The 18,481-nt window shown below is 47.1% G+C and overlaps 4 protein-coding genes across 4 annotated transcripts in view; 2 read left to right on the top strand and 2 right to left on the bottom strand.

The window, feature by feature from the left end:
- Positions 1–620: 620 nt before the first annotated feature.
- Positions 621–4,008, bottom strand: nol7 (nucleolar protein 7). The gene is made up of 7 exons (XM_058077795.2): positions 3,817–4,008; positions 3,470–3,530; positions 2,260–2,309; positions 2,084–2,185; positions 1,837–1,955; positions 1,559–1,636; positions 621–1,483 (listed from the first exon to the last, which is right to left on the bottom strand). The coding sequence occupies exons 1-7, from the start codon at positions 3,999–4,001 to the stop codon at positions 1,413–1,415; spliced, it is 666 nt and encodes a 221-aa protein (XP_057933778.2). The 5' UTR covers positions 4,002–4,008; the 3' UTR covers positions 621–1,412.
- A 211-nt stretch (positions 4,009–4,219) lies between these two features.
- On the top strand, positions 4,220–5,540 carry epdr1 (ependymin related 1). The gene is made up of 3 exons (XM_058077808.2): positions 4,220–4,524; positions 4,749–4,957; positions 5,029–5,540. Exons 1-3 carry the CDS (start codon positions 4,289–4,291, stop codon positions 5,220–5,222), a joined length of 639 nt encoding a protein of 212 aa, XP_057933791.2. The 5' UTR covers positions 4,220–4,288; the 3' UTR covers positions 5,223–5,540.
- Positions 5,541–5,675: 135 nt separating this feature from the next.
- znf622 (zinc finger protein 622) lies at positions 5,676–10,151 on the top strand. The gene is made up of 7 exons (XM_058065501.2): positions 5,676–5,816; positions 6,276–6,856; positions 6,922–7,185; positions 7,314–7,476; positions 7,621–7,733; positions 8,774–8,914; positions 9,870–10,151. The coding sequence occupies exons 2-7, from the start codon at positions 6,292–6,294 to the stop codon at positions 9,998–10,000; spliced, it is 1,377 nt and encodes a 458-aa protein (XP_057921484.2). The 5' UTR covers positions 5,676–5,816; positions 6,276–6,291; the 3' UTR covers positions 10,001–10,151.
- The window catches only part of myo10 (myosin X), a 48,783-nt gene continuing 40,442 nt past the window's right edge, over positions 10,141–18,481 (bottom strand). The window contains exons 23-41 of the mRNA XM_058065499.2: positions 18,225–18,446; positions 17,947–17,986; positions 16,887–17,750; positions 16,703–16,823; positions 16,375–16,618; positions 16,201–16,296; positions 16,034–16,127; positions 15,909–15,964; positions 15,695–15,837; positions 14,548–14,739; positions 13,786–13,943; positions 13,144–13,267; positions 12,771–13,068; positions 12,489–12,696; positions 12,246–12,382; positions 12,030–12,150; positions 11,459–11,941; positions 11,187–11,378; positions 10,141–10,947 (exon numbers count right to left, since the gene is read on the bottom strand). Coding sequence (XP_057921482.2) covers positions 10,837–10,947; positions 11,187–11,378; positions 11,459–11,941; positions 12,030–12,150; positions 12,246–12,382; positions 12,489–12,696; positions 12,771–13,068; positions 13,144–13,267; positions 13,786–13,943; positions 14,548–14,739; positions 15,695–15,837; positions 15,909–15,964; positions 16,034–16,127; positions 16,201–16,296; positions 16,375–16,618; positions 16,703–16,823; positions 16,887–17,750; positions 17,947–17,986; positions 18,225–18,446 — 3,904 coding nt within the window. The 3' untranslated portion in view covers positions 10,141–10,836. The remainder of the gene's footprint in view (positions 10,948–11,186; positions 11,379–11,458; positions 11,942–12,029; positions 12,151–12,245; positions 12,383–12,488; positions 12,697–12,770; positions 13,069–13,143; positions 13,268–13,785; positions 13,944–14,547; positions 14,740–15,694; positions 15,838–15,908; positions 15,965–16,033; positions 16,128–16,200; positions 16,297–16,374; positions 16,619–16,702; positions 16,824–16,886; positions 17,751–17,946; positions 17,987–18,224; positions 18,447–18,481) is intronic.

Below are 18,481 nucleotides of genomic sequence, written 5' to 3'. Positions count from 1 at the left end.
CCGCTACCTGCCCCCCCCCACCCCAAAAAAGGCATGTTGGATGTTCTAAATAAGAACGTTCCCCTCTCAGCAGTTCAAATTGATGTCTAAACATCTCAGGAGCCAAAATAACCCCTCCTCCCTTTTTTGTTGCTTCTTGTTTGTTCTGGAAGGTGACGTCCAACAATCATCTTTGTCCTCGACCTTGTCTCATTTAAAGGAAGTAGGACATAGCGCTGCCAGGCCACCACTTCCCATCATGCTCGGCAGCAAACAAACCGTGTACACCTCCCTACCCCCCATGCGCACTGTGTGTGTAACAGTTCCACGAGTGAACAACCAAATACTTTTGAGCAGGATGCTGTCATGGCTGTTAATCCGTGCTCTTGTTTGGCGTCACCGAGCTTTTCTGTAGTTGGGGTTGTGATGCATTTGCAAAAAAGGTGAGCGGTCGCATTTAGCCAACTTCTTAGACAAAGTGTGTTGTCTGTTTGAGATCTATGCATGCCATAGTACAGTGCTGGTAAGATCAAGTTAGATGTCTTTCCTTTTCTTTCTCCTTCAGTCGCTGGACGCCTGCACCAACACCACTTGACAGGAAGTTCACGGCCGTGTGTCAGTGTGGCCAAAATGATGTGCAATTTATGTGAGGGTGACAAGATTTTTATTAAAAGATGACAAATAATTACTCTGATCTCCCATCATGGAACACCTCAGTTTGAATAACCTGTCAATATTTTATTCTGAACAGGGTTGACATGCTGCAGTGACCCGCAGTCCATATGTCTCATGTTAAAGGCTCTCTGAAGGCCCTGACTAGCTGCTGCACACTTCCTGAAGTCATATGCAGGATGTTTAGTCTCAGGCCAGACGTGAGGCTCAAGAGATACAGCAGGCGGTGGGAACCTTTTAGGCTAAGAGACACCAAAGCCACATTTTAAAATGTATCTGCACTACATTTTTAAGCATGACAATTTTAGAATACAAGCCTTTGAATTATTTTTTTATTATTTTTTATAGTGAAGCTAATCAATAATTTAATGGTAATCATTTTTCACCAAAGTTTTCAAAACTGTTTGCACTGCAGAATTAGCGGACTGATTAAAAGGAGGGCACTTTACTTCCTGATCTTTCAACGAGCTGGGTAGGCTACCACATTATCTGATAAAAGCTTTGGTGTCTACTGCATTAAAATCTAGGCTCTGACCACCCGCACTGTGGTAGAAAATTTATTACACTGCATGAGTGTTTCATATTTGGAGCATTAATGCCAGATGCAGCCATCAAAAGAGCCATATTTGGCTCTCGGGCCATAGGTTCCCTACCCATGATGTACGATCTAGGCTTGCCCGACATGTTGGTGCATATGTTTGTGTCCGCAAGTGAACACCGCTCTTGTTGGAGCAAGGGGGCGTGTCCTTGCCGGCGTCCAATCAGCTGGAGGGAATGTTCTTTTGGAGCCACCTCATCTTGACCTTCTCTGCTTTACCTTTTTCCTTTTGAGCTAGTGATGAGAGACATGACATATTAGGAGGAGTCTCCGCAAGGACCAACTACAGTTGTGAAGACCTCATCTCACCCCATTCTTCCGTAACAAACTGTACCGCTGAACTTTTTTTTGGGGCCGTCTTACTGCGAAGGGACAGCAGCTGGTTGTCTAGCAAGACAAACATGTAACACTGTTAGTAACTGAACTCTGAGCTAGTCGTGTGCTGCCAAGTCCTAGTGGATGTCCCACGCTGAGGGGATACCCAATGGGATGAAGCGGTGAGGTTGCTCCTATCAGAGCTCAAATTGAGACAGCTCATGTTGGGTTGTCACAGCCCAACTGGATGTGTCGCCATCATGTCCTCTTACTTGTGGTGCGGCGACTTCTTGCTCCGTACAGGCATGAATGGATGAAGTCCTCCGCCGTCTTCTGCTGGCAGGACATCTCTTGAGACTTGACTGTCATCACCTTGCATCTTCCTGTCAGTCTGACAAAGATCACCTTGACATTAACATACATGTGACTATTCATTTATAGCATCCTATTGTATTGACGCAGCACTTATCAAACTGCTAACATAGTATTTTATTCCAACACGCATCTGAAGGCACTTACTTTCGAGAGCGTCTTGGTTTTTGCTTGGTCATTCTCCTTTTGTGGTGCTTTTCATCTTGAGATGCGACGGGAGCATTTTGGACATCTTTAGATGGACTACCTCTGTTTAAAAAAACAAAACAAAACATGTCGTCTTGAGGCATCAGCCAACACACAGGATACACATGTGAACTTGCCGTGAAGAGGCAATCTCCTCCAAAACTTCAAGAGAAAGCAGTTTTTTCTTCTGTCAAGAAGAAAAACAAGTGAGCCTGCAGAAAGTGCGGATAATCTCAGAGACATACGTATACAGTTATTAAAATTATTAGCGCCCCCCCCACAAAAATGCCACTGTTTTTAAAGTATTTCCCAAGTACTTTTAAACAGAGCATCACATTTTGGACACAGCTGTTTTAGACATCCTAGTTTTATTTTGGATGCTTCCAATATTTTAGTTTGCACACAGAAATGAAAATATTGCACAAAAACCAAAATGATTAGCCCCCGGATCCTAATGGTCAATTGAATATACTTTTTGTTGGATAACAGCGTGTGGTCATTAGTTATAGTTTAACAAGTCTCTCACACTCCTTTTTCTTTGGAAAATCTCTCAAGCTCCTCCAGATGTGATGGCCTTCTGGCATGGACATTCTTCTTTAGGTCCCCCCACACACTTCCAATGGGATTTAAGTCAGGGCTTTGTGCAGACCCTCTGACATTCATTTTGGTCTTCTGGAGATAGTTCTTCACCAAGAGGGACGTATGTTTTGGATCGTTGTCATGTTGGAGGATGAAGTGATGACCTGGACCCAGTTTTACTGCTGAATGTTTGAGGTTTGCTTTCAAAATCTCCACATATTCTTTGTTCATGATTCCTTCCACCTTGACAAGGTTTCCAGTTCCAGATGCCCTGAAGTATCCCCACAAGATAATACTCCCACCAACATGTTTCACTGTGGGGATGGTGTTCTCCCTTTTTTCCTGTGTTGACACTTGGAACCGCTTGGATAGCATTGTACATTGTTCTCTTGCTATGTGTGCATCAATAATTATTTTTCTCAAGTCCAAATGGATGGTGCTTTCTCAACTAACAGCTCAAATACCCACACTGAGGCTTTTAAACCATGTTTTAATTGTTGAGTGAAATCGCCTGATTCACCTGGTCAGCTTTAAGGACATCACCTGAAGTTAAAGCACATTATTTGCACAAAAGTAGTTTGTGCAAATGACTTAATAAATGGTCGTTTCTTAAAGGGGGCTAGTAATAATGTCCCTGGTCATTTTAGTGTTTTCTTCAATAATTCTTGTTCGGTGTACAAATAGTTTGCAACTTGTATGTTCACAAATGCTATGTTGAAAATTCCTTGCTCTGTTAAAAAAAAGTACTTGGGAAGAAACAGAAATCACCTTTTGCTCCTGGAACAGTTGTTGCCTCTTCTTCCTCTTTTCCTTGAGCAGTTCCTTTTCCCTGGAAGCCACACGGGAAAGCGTCAGACATTTCCCCGATTGCAACCCTCCCATACATTCACATACTCGCCAACGTTAGCATCTCCTCACATCAAAATGTCAGCCAAGAAGCCGCAATACTGCATTGACTGGGTCGTGCTACAACTATGCGCCCTTTTAATATTACATTTAAAAAATAAAATTCAGTTATTGAAAAAAAACATCGAAGTTGGTGTGTTTTAAAATGCGTTTAAAAACAAAGACGTGCTTCTCACCAGACTAGGCTGGCTAGCTAGCTAGTAAGATACCTGCGAGCGGTTTCCAGCGCCTGCTGGGCACTCCGCAGCGCCTCAACCTTTGAATCCTCAAATGTGACCTCCTCCGGCCCCTCGTCGTCGCTGGAGTCGAACTCTACACCACACGTCTTCATTGCCTGCTCGTTTTGTTGCATTTCAGACGACCTGGCTCGAAGTCCGCGTTTTCTCGTCGCCATATTGGGCCGGAAAATGTGACTTTTCAAAGAGATCGTCACTTCCGTCGGCAATAATGTTTTGTTTTGCTGAGCGAACCATGTATGTGGACTTTTAGTTTATTTACTTAAACTTTTAGTTTAATAAACTCACCGCATAGACTATAGAAACAATAAAATCGTAAAATAGTACAGTGTTGAAACTGGGCTTTTAGATTGAAAGTCCCAATAGGAAGCTAAATAGCGCCCCCCTTGTAGAGTTTGTGTTTTTGAGATCCGTGGTCAAGTTAATCGTAAACCAAGCAGACGCGATGCAGCGACTGGTTGTCTTACTAGTGACCGCCGCGGCCTCCTTCACGCTCGGCCTGCCCCCACTGGAAGCTTACCCAGATGTCGTACCGTGCCTCGCCCCGCTGCAATGGGAGGGTAGGTGGGTGCTGTACGACCACGGAACCGGGAGGAACAACCGGGCCGCGGTGTCCTACGACGGCCAGAACCACAGACTCCGAATCCTGCAGCAGCACAAGAAACACACACCGTGTCAGAGGTGAAACTCTTTGTCCTACAAAGTTATCAAATAGACACACAAGCACCACCAAGGAAGTGTGTCGTTGTTTACTGCTGTTGGCTTATGCTGCAAGAAGAATAGTCACGGTGGTTGTGTGTAGTACTACTGTAGTGTATTGTTGCTTGAGAGCAAATAAAAGCTGCTTACCGTATGATTACAAACGAGGCCAACTATGAACTATTTCTATGTTGTTGCTGTTGCAGGTACTTTGAGTACATCTATTTGTACGACAGCATGGTGATGTTTCAGATCGACCAGAAGACTAAAGAATGTTCCAAGGTTGCTCTGACCGAGTCCTGGGACCCTTTCGACATTCCAGACAACTCCACCTTCGAGGACCAGTACATCATCGGTGGTCCCGGGGACAACGTGCAGGTCCAGGAATGGTCAGACAGGAAGCCAGCACGCAGACGTGAGTCCCGCCGTGTTGACAAAAGGACAAACGTGATGGTGGGGGGTGAATAAACATGTCCTCTGTCCCAGATGAGACGTGGGTGGGTGTGTACACCCTGAAGGACTGCTACCCGGTGCAGGAGACCTACATCAAGAACAGCAGCGTCACCACGTCCACTCGCTTCTTCAACCTCCAGCTGGGCATCAGCGACCCAAATGTCTTCACCCCTCCCAGCACCTGCCAGTCGGCCCGACCCGTCGCCATGACAGAGTCCCGCTGCTGAGACCTGCCTGCCGGTTTTGACCTTGCACCGCACATTACATATTGATTAGCTGCTAATCAATTCTTGATCAGCAATCAAGATGAAAGATTGATGCTGTCACACACCTTTTAATTTAGTTCCAAAGTAAAACCACAAGCTGATGTTTTCAAAGACAAAGATAAATGTGGGTTTTAATAAATTGCTGACTTGTTTTGAGGGGCATGAGTTGACATGCGTACCCTTAACTCAGGCAGCCACTAACACTCATAATTCAAATGGATTCATCATTTGTATGCTAATGTGCTTTCAAAGGATAATAAACAGAAAAAGTCACTCCATTCTGGTTTTATTTAATCTCATCATCTTCATCGTTCATAAAATGTTTTTAAAACTATCATTAAATCATGGTAGATTAATGCTAAATCTCAACAGATTCTGCACATTTGTTTTTCAAGTCCGTGTGTCTTATACGCCTGGCCAGTAGATGGTGCTATGACACGTGACGCGTCTAGAAGGCGGAGCGGTTCAAAGGTCACGCGGAAGTTTTCCACTAGCACGCTTTGGCCAAAGGCGGTTTAAATACTCGACCATTCTATCGAGTCAGCCCGAGAACAAGTAAGTCAATTATAGACATCACGTCTATAAAGTGGCGCTGAAATGTTTTCGTACTTTCTTACTAGCTAGCTAGCCACTAGCTAGCTAGCTAGCTAACCTGACAAGCTAAAGCGCTAACGTTTTAAAAGAAGCTAAATAAACAATACAAATGTTAAGTAAACTTCTACTCATCGCATTGAATAGCTTTGTGGCAGAATACCTGGCAGTTAAACCAAGCTGTATTAGTTCATTATTGTTCGGACTTTGTCGTCTATTTGTTACCGTGACTCGTTCACAATTGAGTGGAAATCGATTTTATGAGTCCAGTGCTTTTTACATATTTTTTCTAAATGTTTATTTTTTGAATTGTAGCAAATGTTAATACAAAAAACAATATCATGATATTGAACGTATCTGTCACGGATATTATTACTTCCTCACATGACTGCGATTGACAGCTGTCCTTTTATTATTCAAAAGTTGTCTTCAGGCCAACATGGCGTCTTACACGTGCATCAGCTGCCGGGTGGCGTTCGAGGATGGCGATGTCCAGCGTGCACACTACAAGAGCGACTGGCACCGCTACAACCTGAAGAGAAAGGTGGCCGACATGCTGCCGGTCACCGCAGAGAACTTCCAGGAGAGGGTCTTGTCCCAGCGGGCCGCCGCCGATCAGAAGCTGACCGAGGCTGGCTCCGTTGAAAGCTGCAGCATGTGCAACAAGAAGTTCTCCAGCACCAACGCCTTCCAAAACCACCTACAGTCCCACAAGCACCAGCAGGCTGAGAGGCGAGCCCTGATGGCCGCCCAAAGGGAGGTGGACAAGCTCAACGAGAAGAATCTGGAAAAGGGGCTCGATCCTGAGAAAACAGACCACGATGCTCAGAACCAGGCCCTGCAGCAGGCCCTCAAGGAGCAGCAGAGGCCCGGGCAGGCCAAAACTAGTCAGGACAGGACGGCGAGGCACAAGGCAGAGAAGTCGGAAAAACCTCCTCGACTGATGTGGTTGGAGGAGCAGGCCAAACGGAGAGAACGGGAAGAGACGACTGCTGCAGAGGAAGGTATGGAGGTGAAAGCTCACTTCAGCCACAAGTACAATCTTCTAATCGTAAACCTGTCTCTGCAGAGGACTGGGAGGATGTAGATGACGATGACGATAATGATGATGATGACATGGAGAATGAGGAAGATGACAGCATGGAGCAGGAGGAGGAAGAGCCACAGCGCTCCCCTGCTCTTCCGGGGTCCATCCCTGTCACAGACTGTCTCTTCTGCTCGCATCATTCCAAGTCGCTGTTCAGGAACGTTGCCCACATGACACATGTCCACAGCTTTTTCATCCCTGACCTCGACTTCCTGGTCGACCTTAAAGGCCTCATCCGCTACCTGGGTGAGTCTCGCTCCTTCACCTCACACCTTATTCGGTACGGCCCTGAAAGAAGCGCTACACCGCTGGTCTGGTGTGGTCTGGTTGGCTCTGGTCCAGTCAAAGAGGGTGACATGGTGTTGGTTTTTCAGGAGAGAAAGTTGGTGCGGGGAACGTATGTCTGTGGTGCAATGAGAAGGGGCGCTCCTTTTACTCAACTGAGGCGGTCCAGCGTCACATGACGGACAAAAGTCACTGCAAACTGTTCACAGATGGCGACGCTGCTCTCGAGTTGGCTGACTTTTACGACTTCAGGTAACTGCATGTGGCTATGAAGGATGACATGATGTTCAGGTGTTACAGGAAGTCAATGTTCAGGTAACTGCATGTGGCTATGAAGGATGACATGATGTTCAGGTGTGACAGGAAGTGAATGTTTGCTGTTGTGTTGGCTGACAGGAGCAGCTACCCTGACAGTGGGGATGGGCAGGAAGCTGACATGGAGGGGGCGGAACTTCCTGATGACAACCTTCAATATGACGATGACACTTTGGAGCTCACCCTCCCGTCAGGTAGACACCTTTGCTCATCGTGTTCTTCGCGAATGTAGTTTGTTTAATGTTTAACCTACTTTGGCATTTTTTTTGGTTGACGTTAACGTTGTTTAAAGGGGACCTCTTATCAGGCTTTTCACACTTTTCCGACCTATAAACGTTAGAAAGTTTAAAGATGAGGTTTGGGGATTTGGAAGTGAGCCCTGAAGGACGTTTGGGATTGCTCTGAACGCTCTATTTTAGAGGCCCCCCCCCCCCTCCCACACACCGGCTCACTGTGATCACAGTTTAATGACATCATTTCGCTGCCGATGTTATGTCAACATTGTCTGCACACAGTAAACGCGGACCTACTGTACGTTTGCAACTTGGGTTCATACGTGGTAAGTTGGGTCTCCAGCCAGTAACTCATGGTATGGCTCTCCAAAGGGTTATTCATTTATTATTAACTCCTATACCAACAAAATTAGAAAGTGGGGTTCGGCAGTAGTCTGCAAGTCCTCAGGAGTGCTTTTGGAGTGTGACCAATCAGTGGCGTGGGCGTGCCAGGAAGGGGGGGCTGTGGGTGGAATAAATTAAAACAGACCGTTTTTGAAAGCCAAGGAAATCCAGCTGGAATAGGTGCAGATTCTGGAAGATCTAGAAAGCTTTATTGTGCTACTCTATAGGAGTCTGCAACTCAATACAAACGGCCGTAAAATGAGCACCAATTCATATTGGTGTTTTGTTAATGTTTGATGTTACCGTCGCTCCGCAATATTGCTTATCGATTATTGCTCCCTTACTATACGCTATGTACTGTATTTGTCTAATATTTCTTAGATTATTGCTCCCTTTACTATACGCTATGTATTGTATTGGTCTAATTTCTTAGATTATTGCTCCCTCACTATATGCAATGTACTGTATTTGTCTAATATTTCTTAGATTATTGCTCCCTCATATGCTATGTACTGTATTTGTGTCTAACATTTCTTCGCATTGTTTTAACGTTAGTGTTTAATGCTTGTTGGCGTTTGTGAGGGCTGTTTAACAAAGTTGAACTTTTTTCCCAAAAGGTGCCAGGATTGGCCATCGCTCCCTCATGAGATACTACAAGCAGCGCTTTGGAACACAGAGGACGCTGGTGAGCCACAACAAGAATGCTGTGGGCCGTGTGCTGCGTCACTACAAAGCTCTCGGCTGGGGGGGCAACACAGGTACGCTATAAACTTCCTCACCTCACCTACGACCCTTTCCAATTAAGGCTAATGTTGTAAAAATAATTGATTAACCAAACAGTAATCCGAGAGAGATCTGTCGGAAAATAATTCTTTTAAGACGGGAACAGAATGGATGGTGGACAGGAAATGACATCAATGGTTCAGAGATGGCTTTTAGCTTGTTGTGGGCTGTGACTGCAACAGTAACATTAGCACATGATTATGATATTGAACCTTTTTGTAAGAATTTAAAGGGGACCTATTATGCTTTTTCCACTTTTCTGACCTCTAAATGTAGTTAGTTTGTAAGTTGTATTCTCATGCTAATCCATGCTAAAGTTTCAGGTCATGAGGTTTGCACATTTGAAAGTGAGCCCTGAAAGATTAGCAACTGACCCACTCAGGTGGTCCCACGAGGCCAGTTGTGGGCGGATTTCTGCTCAATTGCTGGGTCCTTTTTAAATAAAGAATTGGGCTCCTCAAAACAATATGCGTTCAAAAGAGTAATACATTTGCATCAACAAAAACAAATGAGATCTGACAAATCGCTCTACCATATTTGTCTTCTGCAACATGTACATTATGTAAGTGATGAAGACACTCGTCTTCCGCTGTGGAACACACATGTAAACAAGATGGCTGCAGCGTTCCATTGTGGAAGTAGATGCGTCTCCATCACATATGACAATAACATCCAAAAAATATGTACAATTTGCTTAAATATGCATTTTCTTTACTATTAGGCCGTAGTCGACCACAAAACAGCCATCATTTATTAATAGTTTAGTTTGAAAAAGCAACACGGTGTGGGAGGGATGTTTGAAGCGTTATCTAGCGAGGGATGACTACATGAATCAATGTTTTAAAGTAGAGAGCAGGATGTTCTTTTCTGTAATTGCCAGGCTTCCTGTGCCCCCACCCATATTGCCCTGCCCCTCTCCATATCTCCTAGGTAACATGGCCTGGCGTCACAAGCAGGACATGCAGTATGTGCAGATGAAGAAGTCCAAGTGGCTGCTGAAGATGGGAATGAGTCACAACGCCACCAAACAGAAACACTTCAGAGTCCAAGTCATGTTCTGAGGATACCATGAAGGAACTTGAACTGTTAGCCACCAGTGAGAACACTTCACCATGGCAACCATTTCAATGGTATCTAATCATACTGAAGTGCTATTTATCAGAAGACAACATGATGAAGTAGAATAAAGGTCATGCCAGGCTACTGCTGAGACATGAGGCTTCATGCTGAATTGACACATTGTTTATTGTCACGTAGAACAAGGGACTCATGGCCACCACACAGATGCATAAAGAAGATATGAAATGTACAGCCAAGTGATTAATATATATTTCAGCATAAACATTGCACAAAAAAGTAGGAAATATACAGCAAGGCACTGTGGGAGGAACCTGAACGCCTCTTTGGATGGACCTGCCGCCCGCGGAGCTCCACTAACATCAGAGTCCAAGCGTTCTGATCACCTCTTTCTTTTGGCATTAGTAAAAAACATCAACTCATGATTGTTTAATGGACAAGGGTATGACTGGGCTGCAACCAGACCAGAACCCTTTTTTCTTGGTGTAATAGTCTGTGCTTAAAAATCCAGTCGGGCTGGGACACATAAGAACCAGAGTAAGTGGACTCGTGTTTTGGAACAGGCACTTATGAGGCGACCTTCGTTTGGCCAGTAGGCCAATGGAAATGTTTGACAAATATGTCATTTTCTTTACATTCAAAATCTCACTAAAGTTGTTTTAGTGCTAATAAGAAATAGTTGTGTTCTAAAACCACATCAAATACTATTTTCTATTTACATTCATTTCTTTGTCGCATCCAAACGCCCGACTGGACCACATCAACAGACTACTGCTCCCTGCTGATGACGAGGGTTCCACTCCATGACGCTTGGCGTCTGTCACCAGGCGCTGCAATGGCTGCCGTGGCTGCTGACTGATTGACAGTTGCTGTAACGCTTCTTGACCATCAGGCTGACGTACGCCTTCATCAGCTTGGCGATGTCCATCACCTGCAGGACAACATATTCATTTACAGAGTGCAAACTTGGTAGTATGCACAGCATAGCCTATTACTGTACGCTACTAAGCTATGCAGTTTCTACTACAGCTAGTTAGTATGTGCACACTGTACTACTACTTAAAAGTAATCCTAATATTTAACATCAACCTAAAAGCTGACATGTTCTTAGTTGGTGGTTAACATTCATCATCACAACTACTCCTTGGAAAAAATAGGAATTTTACACACCATGTGAGTTTCAAAGCGAAGTTCTCGTCCTTCCACTGTGATCTTGTAGGTGTTGGCCAGCGGAGCTCCAAAGGCAAGGATCTGCTCGTAGGGAAAGACCTCCAGAGGCCACGGCTCTCCTAGTTTGTACACAGAAACGGCGTCTCGACTGACGCCCAGCCACAACTCAGACGGGAAGGCGCCATCATGGCACTGAGGAAGAAAAGGCGGTCAGGCATAGCAAGGTGTTGGGATGTCGGCTTGCTGCTTGAGAAGCTCTGCTGCCTGCTCACCTCCACATTGAAGAGCGTGGATCCATATCCAGGCCATTCCTTGACCAGCGCCATGTACTTGACCATGGCCTGCTCCTGCTCCACGCCCTGCAGCTTCCTCCACTTGTCGGCCACGCTGGTCCGCACCGCCGCCACCTCATCCCTCATCCAGGCTTCCAGGCTGTTCTCCTCATCCAGCCTCTGCTGGCTGATGGAGCTGTTTCGGAAGCTCCGCCTCAGCGTTCCCTCTAGGAAGCTGGAGCGTTTCCTCTCCGACATCCCCGAGCGATCAGCCACCGAGCAGCTGCCACCTCCCGGAGCAAACGTCCTGGCTGATTTTTGCACCCGGGCCCGCAGCCGTGCCATGGGGAAGACCTGCGCCACTTCTGGGAGTGTGGCCTGTGAGCTGTGGTCTCCTAGCAGGTACTGAACTCTCAGAGCAGCCAGGAACTGAAGAGTCTCTTCTGGAGCCGGATACTGGCCACGGATCACGGCCTCATGAGCCTGGATGCACACACAGGAAGTTCTTACAAAGGTCTTTCATCCCGCCAAATAAGCCGCTCAAAATATTCCAAACATCAGCAAGACTGACCTGCTCAAACATGAAGGCAAACTCCACGCTGTCTTTGGGAACGTTGTCCATGTCCAGGAAGCAGTAAAGTTTGAAGTAGAACTTCCAGCCTGTGTTAACCGCTTCCTGACTCGCTGACAGTCTACACACACACACACACACACACACACACACACACAGGTATTAAAAAGCAAACCACAACTGCTGATACGCTCATGTCCTCAAAGAGGTGCGTACCTTTCAAACTTGGCGAGCACATCGGCCACCACGGTGCGACTTTCGATGGCTTTCTCACAAACGTGGTTGTGTTCAAAGAGAGCAAACATGTTCCTGCTGTCCTCCATGGCCAGACCACGCAGCAGCTTCTCCACCACCTGTCACACACAAGTGGAACCGAGATGTTGCTCGCTAACCCGTCCAAACGCTTCCAGGACACGGGTCCTGCTGATGGAGCGGAGAGGTTCGTGGAAGATGCGTTACCTGTCCGGCGGTCGTGTGCGAGTTGATGGTGATCTTGCAGCATCCTCCACCATGACAGTATACGGTGGTGCTCATGTCCTGCCGAGCGATGATGGCTCGAATCTCCTCCTGAGATGGGACGTTCTCCCTGGAGCGAGTCTTCCTCAAGGAGTCCAGAGCGAAGCAGGCGTACCGCTCCATCTCCATGCCCGGGAACAGCTCTCGAGTCCTGCAGAGATGGAGGGATGTGGTGAGAAGACTACCCGAGGGTGGTCACATGACCCGGTCCAGCAAGACACTGACCTCTTGAGGTGGAATTTGAGGTATCTGAGGATGCTCCTGGTCGGGATGAAGGTGCAGGACATGCAGGCCAACATCTTCCAGCGGCTCATGTTTCCAGGACTACCAGGGTGAGGAGGAAGCGTGGTCTGCTTGATCAGCTGACAGTAGAGCTCATCCCTCAGTGGCTTGAGCTCCTGGCCCGTCTGCAGGACGCCCTGGATGATAGAAACGGGGTCGGCCACTCCCTCCAGGTGCTGCAGGGAACTAAACACCTTGAGGGCTTCATCTTGAAGCGTGCTGTAGGTCCTGCTCCTCTGGGCTGAAGAAGATGTTCCAGATGAGACTGCATAGAAGTGCTGATCACAGGGACCTCTGACCTGGTCATGTGACTCACCAGCAAGGTGGATGTCTCCATAAGGGAGGGGCAGCAAGGGGGAGTGCAGAGGGTGGTGGCTGTAGCGAAGAATGGGGTTCCTCTTGTAGATCTGGTCCACAACGTCGCTGTTCAAGCAGTTCTCCTGCACAGTCAATGAAGTTTCACAACATGCAGAACCACGTCCAAAAAACAATAGAATATTGCGTCATATTCAAAACATTTTGAATTCATTGTCTTCATTTTATGGGATTGAGGCTAATTGCCTCCATGCCAGAACCAACTACAGCAAAAGGTATTGAACACTGTAACTCAACGTCATTTTCACTGGACTGAATCTCACTGAAATTACAAATCCCATTTAAATACATTTTTTGGATTAAATATTACAATTTTTTACATATGGATTTTTGGTTTTCACAAGCTAAATGCTACAAACATGAAGATTTAAACAGTTGATGCACAGAAAGCTTTCTAGATCTTCCAGAATCTGCACCTATTCCATCTGTATTTCCAAAGTGGTCCGTTTTAATTTCTTCCACCCATGGCCCGCATCCGGACACGCCCACTCCGTTATCGTCCCAGACCCACAAAACATTTTTAGCTGGACACATTTTAATCCGACAAGATCTTGTGTCATGGCGTCCATGTGGGAGGAGCTACCTTGATGTCCTGGATCAGTTGCTGTGTGGGCGTGTCGATGGGAGCTTTGGCGTCAATCACATTCTGGATGGCGGTGGCCCATCGCGTGGCCTCGTTCAGGAGCTTACAGTAGAGGCGGTACGAGTGCTTGCGGCCGTAGACGATAACGTTCCAGTATCCTGTGGAGAGGAGACATGATAGAATGGTTCTAAAACCATCTGCAGAGGTTGGGTCAAAGCAACTGGACTGGAAGGACGTTTCAGTTCTACATTTATTTAGCGTGGTGTGTCTTTATTTATGTCCCTGGTCGCTGTGTCACCCTGGGGGTGGCCACCATAGTTATTCCTATTGTTGCCTGGCGTGGCCTGGTGGAAAAACACTCTGTTCCTTTCCACTCTTCTCCTGGAAAGAGACAATCTTTGGGAGAGAGATGTTAGGACGTTGTTGGAAGCAGATCAAATCCTGGCATCTCTCCCCCAAAGATTGCCTCATTCCACAAGAAGAGAACATCAATGCCCTTACAGCTCTCCCCCAAAGATTGCCTCATTCTGGCGGAAGAGTGGCCAGTAACGAGCTGTTAGCAAGTTACTGTTAGCAAGTTACTGTTAGCTGTTACGCAGGATAATAATATAATAATATTAATATAATATAATAGTTCACCAGTCCAACACGGCAACAAGTTCAACAGTTCTATTGGTGGCCGCGCCATCAATAAAGACCCCACACGTAAGCTAATGTCAAGCCGAGCAGCTACGCATCACATGATGAAATAGAACCGCTGACCACTCTCTTTGAAGACTTTTTCATCAGGCGGCACCACGGAGCACAAGCTGTTGAGCACCAGCGTTCCCAGCTTCAAGGCGTTGCGCTCGGAGCTCTTGTAGTAGTCCAGGGAATTGTGCGTGAGGAGGAACCAGCGCTTCTTCAGCTTCAGAGAGGACCTGCTGCTGTTCTTCATCTCCTTGTGAAGCCATCCTGACAACCATCATCATGGAAGACATCAACACAGGTACAAACGCTGGATTTGGACTTTTAAGTCACTCAAAATGTTGACAGGAAAAAGAGTGCAGGCTGAAAAATGAAAGATAGAGGCCACTTGGACTTGGGAATCTCACAATAACACATTTTGATGATAATTGTGCTCCAAATTATTGTCCAAATTATATGCTATTGCCAAAATTTTTTTCAGGCAATGATAGCCGTGAGGCCTGCGCGCTAACCACTCAGTCGACGAGTAATACAGAATTATTGATATTTTTAATCGTTCAATTAATCGTGAGACACCTACTTGGACATATTATGTAATATATATTATATATATATATATATATAATAACCTTTGGCATTTGGGGTAATTGTTGTTGTTTACATTCTGTTGTGTTACGTTTATGTTTCACCTTAAAATCAGCCTCGCTTGGTTTCTTTCTTCCCATACCAATCTCTCCTATGGAACTATTTATATAGTTATGATAATATAGTATATATAGTTGTAGTATATATAGTTTTCACATAGTGCACCAATGGCCATTTACTGAACATCAAAAGATGTTTTTCATATTTAAACATTTTGTAAAAAGGCAGTAAAACTGTTTGTATTATTGTTAGTCAATAGTAGGACTTTCGCTTCTTCTCTATACATTCTACCTATTCTTTTCAACAGTGTCAACAAATCTACCATCTAATCATCTGAACAAAATGTCCCCATCTTAGCTTTGTGATATATAGATAGATATAGATAGACATAGATAGATATAGATAGACATAGATAGATATAGATATAGATAGATAGATATAGATGGCAAAGCAAAGCATGATGTAATTCATGACCATAGTAGTATATGTATGTATTTAGAATATGCAGAAGACCAATAAAAAATGTCCTCCGGGACGCACTTTGGACACCCTCGACATAGCAGGTTTATTGCATCACCTCGTATGAGAAACTCCTGGCCATCCACGCGCGTGTCCCCCTTGGAGCGCTGCAGCAGTGTTATCCAGTGGTGCATCTCCTCGGGGGTGTCGGCGTTGCAGTGCAGGACTCGATTAGCAGTGATGATGACGAAGGAGTTGGGCCTAATGACAGCATTCCTGATCACATGACGCTCATAGAGGTATGACGGACGAGGGTGAAGGTGTGTCCTCACCTCTCTGGACTGTCCGACGCCCACACCGAATCAATCATGCCCACGTCCAGGGTACCCTGGGGGGGGTTAGAAGTTAGCACTCATTCAAACGCAACATCTTCAAGTTGCCCCCCCCCGAAACTCACCACTGCGTTTTGGGGGTTGGCCTGCTCATCGTGCATCTCGCCGATTTCCTGCTCCGTGGAGCTGTGGACCTGACTCAGCACGCTGAACCACTGACTGTTGCCATGGAGACATGACAATCACGAGGATGCAAACGCCCTGTCCATCATCACATGACCCAAAAGCTCACCTGGCGTCCTCAGCAGACTCTGCCACCAGGTGATAGGTCCTTTCTGGCATGACGATGTTGATCCCGTTCTCCTTGTCCGTGTTATCGATGACCTGCCTGCATGGACGTCAACAAGATACTTCATCAACACGCACAAAACTGCAAAGGTTCAAGTCCGGTCTGATGGGCACTCACGTGGCGGCGTGCATGTCGAGCGCTCCTTTCAGTTTGTCCTCACCGTCGTTCTCGAAGTACATGAGCTTGCTCTGGCGCAGCACAAACCAGCGGCGCTTCCAGTTACGTCGTGACAACGTAGATGAGCCGCCTCCTTTCTTGTGCAGCCACCCCTGCTTCAGAGCTTCCTGTTTGGCCCGGAACCACAAGAAGGTCTCGTCCTTCAGGACGCACCAGCGCCGCTTCCATGTGTTCATCAGGCCGCCTGGGGCGGGCGGCAGACGAGAGTAAGTGACACCAGTGGGCAGTCGAGTGTAAGTCAGTGGGAAGCTGGACGCCGCGTACAGACCTTTGATGTGCAGGAAGCTGTGGAAGTAGGGAAGCGTGACGCAGCTGTAGACGGAATCCCTGCGGTAGGACAGTTCATCATCCGTGTCAAACCTGTCAAAGTCGTCCTCACTGTCCTCAAACTGACAAAGACGAAGGGAAGAGAATTAGAAACCTTCTCAGTCAACTTGGAATTGTGTCCGTACCGAGGACTGCGCCCCCTCTGATCCAAAGCGGAAGACGCCCGAGCTGTTGTAGGTTCCCAAGGAGCCGCGGTAGTCGGGAGACCACTGCTCGCTGCGAGGGTTGGAGAAGGCCACGCTGCTGCTGGACACGATGGCGCCTTCATCGTAGTCATCCCTGTCGTAGTCAGAGTCCTCATCAGGAGGAATGAGCTCCACCACGCCGTCGGCCTGAGGCTCCTCCTTGACGGAGGAAACCATGAGGCAGGCGGTGGGCGGCGGGAGTGGAGGCGGAGCCTGGAGGAGCACGGTGGTTGGCGGGAGAGGCGGGATCACACCGTCGTTGGCGTACGGATCCTCTTCGGACGAGTCGTCGCTGGTCCGGATGCCGCTGGTCCGCTGACCGTCGGAGTGGCCGTGCTCACTGGGGTTGGGAGAGTCTTTGAAAGCCTCCTCATCAGCGCCAAGGCCTTCGTCCACCTCTTCCTCCTTTTCTCGTCCTTCCACGGTCAGCGAGCTCTCAATGTTCCTCACGCACTCGTCGATCTCATCAAAGTTGAGCGACTGCAAGAAGTACTGTGCCGCCTTGCAGGCCTCCTCCTCAAGACGCTGCAACTCCTGGTCACGGAGGTCCTGGAGGCGCTGCAGTGAAGCCTCTGTCAAGGAGAGCTCTTGGCGCTCCTTCTGCATCTGCAGAGACTGGATCTCACGCTCCAGGCGGAGGATCTCCTCCACCTGAGATGCCTCTTGGGGGCGCATGGCCTCCTCCTCCTCGTCCAAGGCCTCTGGTGTCTCCTCCTGTTCCTTTAAAGAGTCTGGTGAGGTAGTGACCACGAGTAGGGATGCCGGCTCCTCAGTTCGCTTCTGCTCTTCACACCTCCTGGAAGCCTGAAAGAGACATGGAGATGTGAAGCCTGAGATAAAACTCATGATCATCAACACCAGTTTCAGTTTCAAAGCATTTTTATGTGCAAATATTTCCTCATTTGATCCCATTATTTGTTTTCTTCATGGTTGATGGCCTACTGAAGTTGTCTGAGATGATCTACGTTAGCTCTTAACATCTTAGCTCTGTCTTTGGTACCTCCTCTGCCAGCTGCATCTCCCTCAGCGTCCGCCTCTCCCTGTGAAGACCAAACAGAAACATCACCTGATGGAATGTTGTCCTTCTCCGTTCTTCTAAGGATGCTGAAAGCACCATGCCAACATTCCCGCTGCTAGCAGGCAGGTCTTGACAAAAGTCATACAACTGCTTTTATTCCATCCTCCATCATAATGTTTTCATTCTTCTTCTTCTTTCCAGGTGAAAATGGCTCAACAGTACAAAAATATTCTCCACAAGCGCTCCTCATGCCAACTCACCTCTCCAGCTCCTCTTCCTGCCTCCTGCGTCGCTCCTCTTCCTCCCTCCTGCTTCTCTCGGCGAGCAGCTGGCTGAAGGCGCGGCGGGCCAGCTGTCCTCGTAGAACCTTCTGGACGGTCAGCGCCGCCCGACGGAGGAGCAGGAACTTCCTCCTCATGTAAAAAGCGCGGTAGTTCTTCTGAATGACCACAACGCACTGCAGCAACTTCCTGTACTGCTTCCTGTGGACGACCCAGCCATCAGAAGGTGGTCCTTC

The sequence above is a fragment of the Doryrhamphus excisus genome, linkage group LG11 (assembly GCF_037039965.1).
Source record: "Doryrhamphus excisus strain RoL-2023G ecotype Guam linkage group LG11, RoL_Dexc_Guam_v1.1, whole genome shotgun sequence".
Lineage (NCBI taxonomy): Eukaryota > Metazoa > Chordata > Actinopteri > Syngnathiformes > Syngnathidae > Doryrhamphus > Doryrhamphus excisus.
Note: the sequence above shows the minus strand (reverse complement) of the source record. Positions and strands in the feature narration are given on the sequence as shown.

What these genes read in the sequence shown, in the direction of transcription:
- epdr1 (XM_058077808.2), top strand. Translation starts at nt 4,289, where the DNA reads ATGCAGCGACTGGTTGTCTTACTAGTGACCGCCGCGGCCTCCTTCACG. An exon ending in AAACACACACCGTGTCAGAG is followed by an intron (nt 4,525 to 4,748) that starts GTGAAACTCTTT and finishes TTGCTGTTGCAG; the next exon opens with GTACTTTGAGTACATCTATT. An exon ending in CAGGAAGCCAGCACGCAGAC is followed by an intron (nt 4,958 to 5,028) that starts GTGAGTCCCGCC and finishes CCTCTGTCCCAG; the next exon opens with ATGAGACGTGGGTGGGTGTG.
- znf622 (XM_058065501.2), top strand. Translation starts at nt 6,292, where the DNA reads ATGGCGTCTTACACGTGCATCAGCTGCCGGGTGGCGTTCGAGGATGGC. An exon ending in GACGACTGCTGCAGAGGAAG is followed by an intron (nt 6,857 to 6,921) that starts GTATGGAGGTGA and finishes CTGTCTCTGCAG; the next exon opens with AGGACTGGGAGGATGTAGAT. An exon ending in CGGCTGGGGGGGCAACACAG is followed by an intron (nt 8,915 to 9,869) that starts GTACGCTATAAA and finishes CATATCTCCTAG; the next exon opens with GTAACATGGCCTGGCGTCAC.
- nol7 (XM_058077795.2), bottom strand. Translation starts at nt 4,001, where the DNA reads ATGGCGACGAGAAAACGCGGACTTCGAGCCAGGTCGTCTGAAATGCAA. An exon ending in GCGCTGGAAACCGCTCGCAG is followed by an intron (nt 3,531 to 3,816) that starts GTATCTTACTAG and finishes TGTGGCTTCCAG; the next exon opens with GGAAAAGGAACTGCTCAAGG. An exon ending in AAGAAGTCGCCGCACCACAA is followed by an intron (nt 1,637 to 1,836) that starts GTAAGAGGACAT and finishes TTGTCTTGCTAG; the next exon opens with ACAACCAGCTGCTGTCCCTT.